This window comes from Galeopterus variegatus, unplaced genomic scaffold (assembly GCF_000696425.1).
Source record: "Galeopterus variegatus unplaced genomic scaffold, G_variegatus-3.0.2 Scaffold18266, whole genome shotgun sequence".
Classification (NCBI taxonomy): domain Eukaryota; kingdom Metazoa; phylum Chordata; class Mammalia; order Dermoptera; family Cynocephalidae; genus Galeopterus; species Galeopterus variegatus.
In genome coordinates, this window is record NW_007744377.1 from 15,062 (window position 1) to 16,779 (window position 1,718).

The 1,718-nt window shown below is 44.4% G+C and overlaps 1 protein-coding gene across 1 annotated transcript; it reads left to right on the forward strand.

The window, feature by feature from the left end:
- Positions 1–5: 5 nt before the first annotated feature.
- On the forward strand, positions 6–659 carry LOC103582870 (olfactory receptor 9A4-like; the record flags this gene model as incomplete). The annotated part of the gene is made up of 1 exon (XM_008564345.1): positions 6–659. A coding segment is annotated over one exon (654 nt), but the record flags the coding sequence as incomplete, so codon positions are not given.
- Between the last annotated feature and the right edge of the window lie 1,059 nt (positions 660–1,718).

Genomic DNA, 1,718 nt, shown 5'->3' on the forward strand with positions numbered 1-1,718 from the left:
CGTGCATTGCCCAGCTCTTCCTGTACCTCGCTGTGGGGACGACAGAGTTTGCATTACTTGGAGCGATGGCTGTGGACCGTTATGTGGCCATCTGTAACCCTTTAAGATACGACATCATTATGAACAACCGCACCTGCAACTTGGTAGTAATCGTGTCATGGGTGTTTGGGTTCCTTTTTCAGATTTGGCCAGTTTACGCCACATTTCAGCTCACTTACTGCAAATCAAATGTTGTAGACAATTTTTTCTGTGACCGAGGGCAATTGCTCAAACTATCCTGCAATGATACTCTTTTCACAGAGTTTATCCTCTTCTTAATGGCTGTTTTTGTTCTCTTTGGTTCTTTGATCCCTACCATTGTCTCCTACACCTACATCATCTCCACCATCCTCAGGATCCCCGCGGCCTCTGGCCGGAGGAAAGCCTTCTCCACCTGCGCCTCCCACTGCACCTGTGTCGTGATCGGCTACGGCAGCTGCTTGTTCCTCTACATGAGACCCAAGCAAACGCAGGCAGCCGAGTACAACAGGGCAGTGTCCCTGATGGTTTCTGTAGTGACCCCTTTTCTGAACCCTTTCATCTTCACCCTCCTGAATGACAAAGTTATAGAGGCCCTTCGGGATGGAGTGAAACGCTGCTGTCAGTTATTCAGAAACTAGCCTATTCTATGACTGGAATAATCCAGAAAGGACTTGCTCATCTTTGAGCTGCCTCATAATCATTATCATCATCAAATAATCTGTGTTCAACCAAAAGACNGATAGACTCCACTTCCCAACAAAATCCCCAAAATGATAAATAGAACTAAAGTAAAAACTTTTAAATTAACAAAGTGCAAATGGGGCTAAATTTAGAGGACACACACACAAAAAGAGTAACCATGTCTTTGTGGAATTGGCTAGAAATACTTATGTTTGTTGAAATGCAGCAGGACATTGCAGGATGGGAATGTAATAGGAAGAGGAGAAAGTTTAATTCCACTCAAGATGGAAGGCGTGGTGCTATAAATGAGCAGGTTGTGATCACAGAAGTGGGCAGGGTGGCCAGTCAGAGCAGAGTTGGAGGCAGGATGTCCAGTGCACTGAGAGGCAAGGGTGCATTCTGTGAGAGGGGCATTTCATGTTTATTGTGTGGTGTTGGTAACTGGTACTCATCTTCTTGTACTTACACATTTATCTTCACATATAATATGTATTTTTTACAAAATGTTTAACATCAACCTTGTATAGAAAATAGTAGAGTTGTAAAGTCAAAGAGCAGGAGGGGAATGTTTCTTCAACTGAGAGATGTCATTAATCCTTTTGATATTAAAAGCAGTGTTGTCTCCCTTTTGCTGCCTACATATCACAAGGAACAAGGGCTCAGAACTAAATGTTGGAGAATCAATCTAGTGCCACTGAATTTTATCTCCTTGGCTTCCCTGGCTCCGAAGAACTACACCATGTCCTTTTTGCTATCTTCTTCTTCCTCTACTTAGTGACATTAATGGGAAACACAGTCATCATCATGATTGTCTCTGTTGATAAACGTCTGCGGTCCCCCATGTATTTCTTCCTTGGCCACCTTTCTGTCCTGGAGATCCTGGTCACGACCATAACTGTCCCCATGATGCTCTGGGGATTGCTGCTCCCTGGGATGCAGACAATATCTTTGAGTGCGTGCATTGCCCAGCTCTTCCTGTACCTCGCTGTGGGGACGACAGAGTTTGCATTACTTGG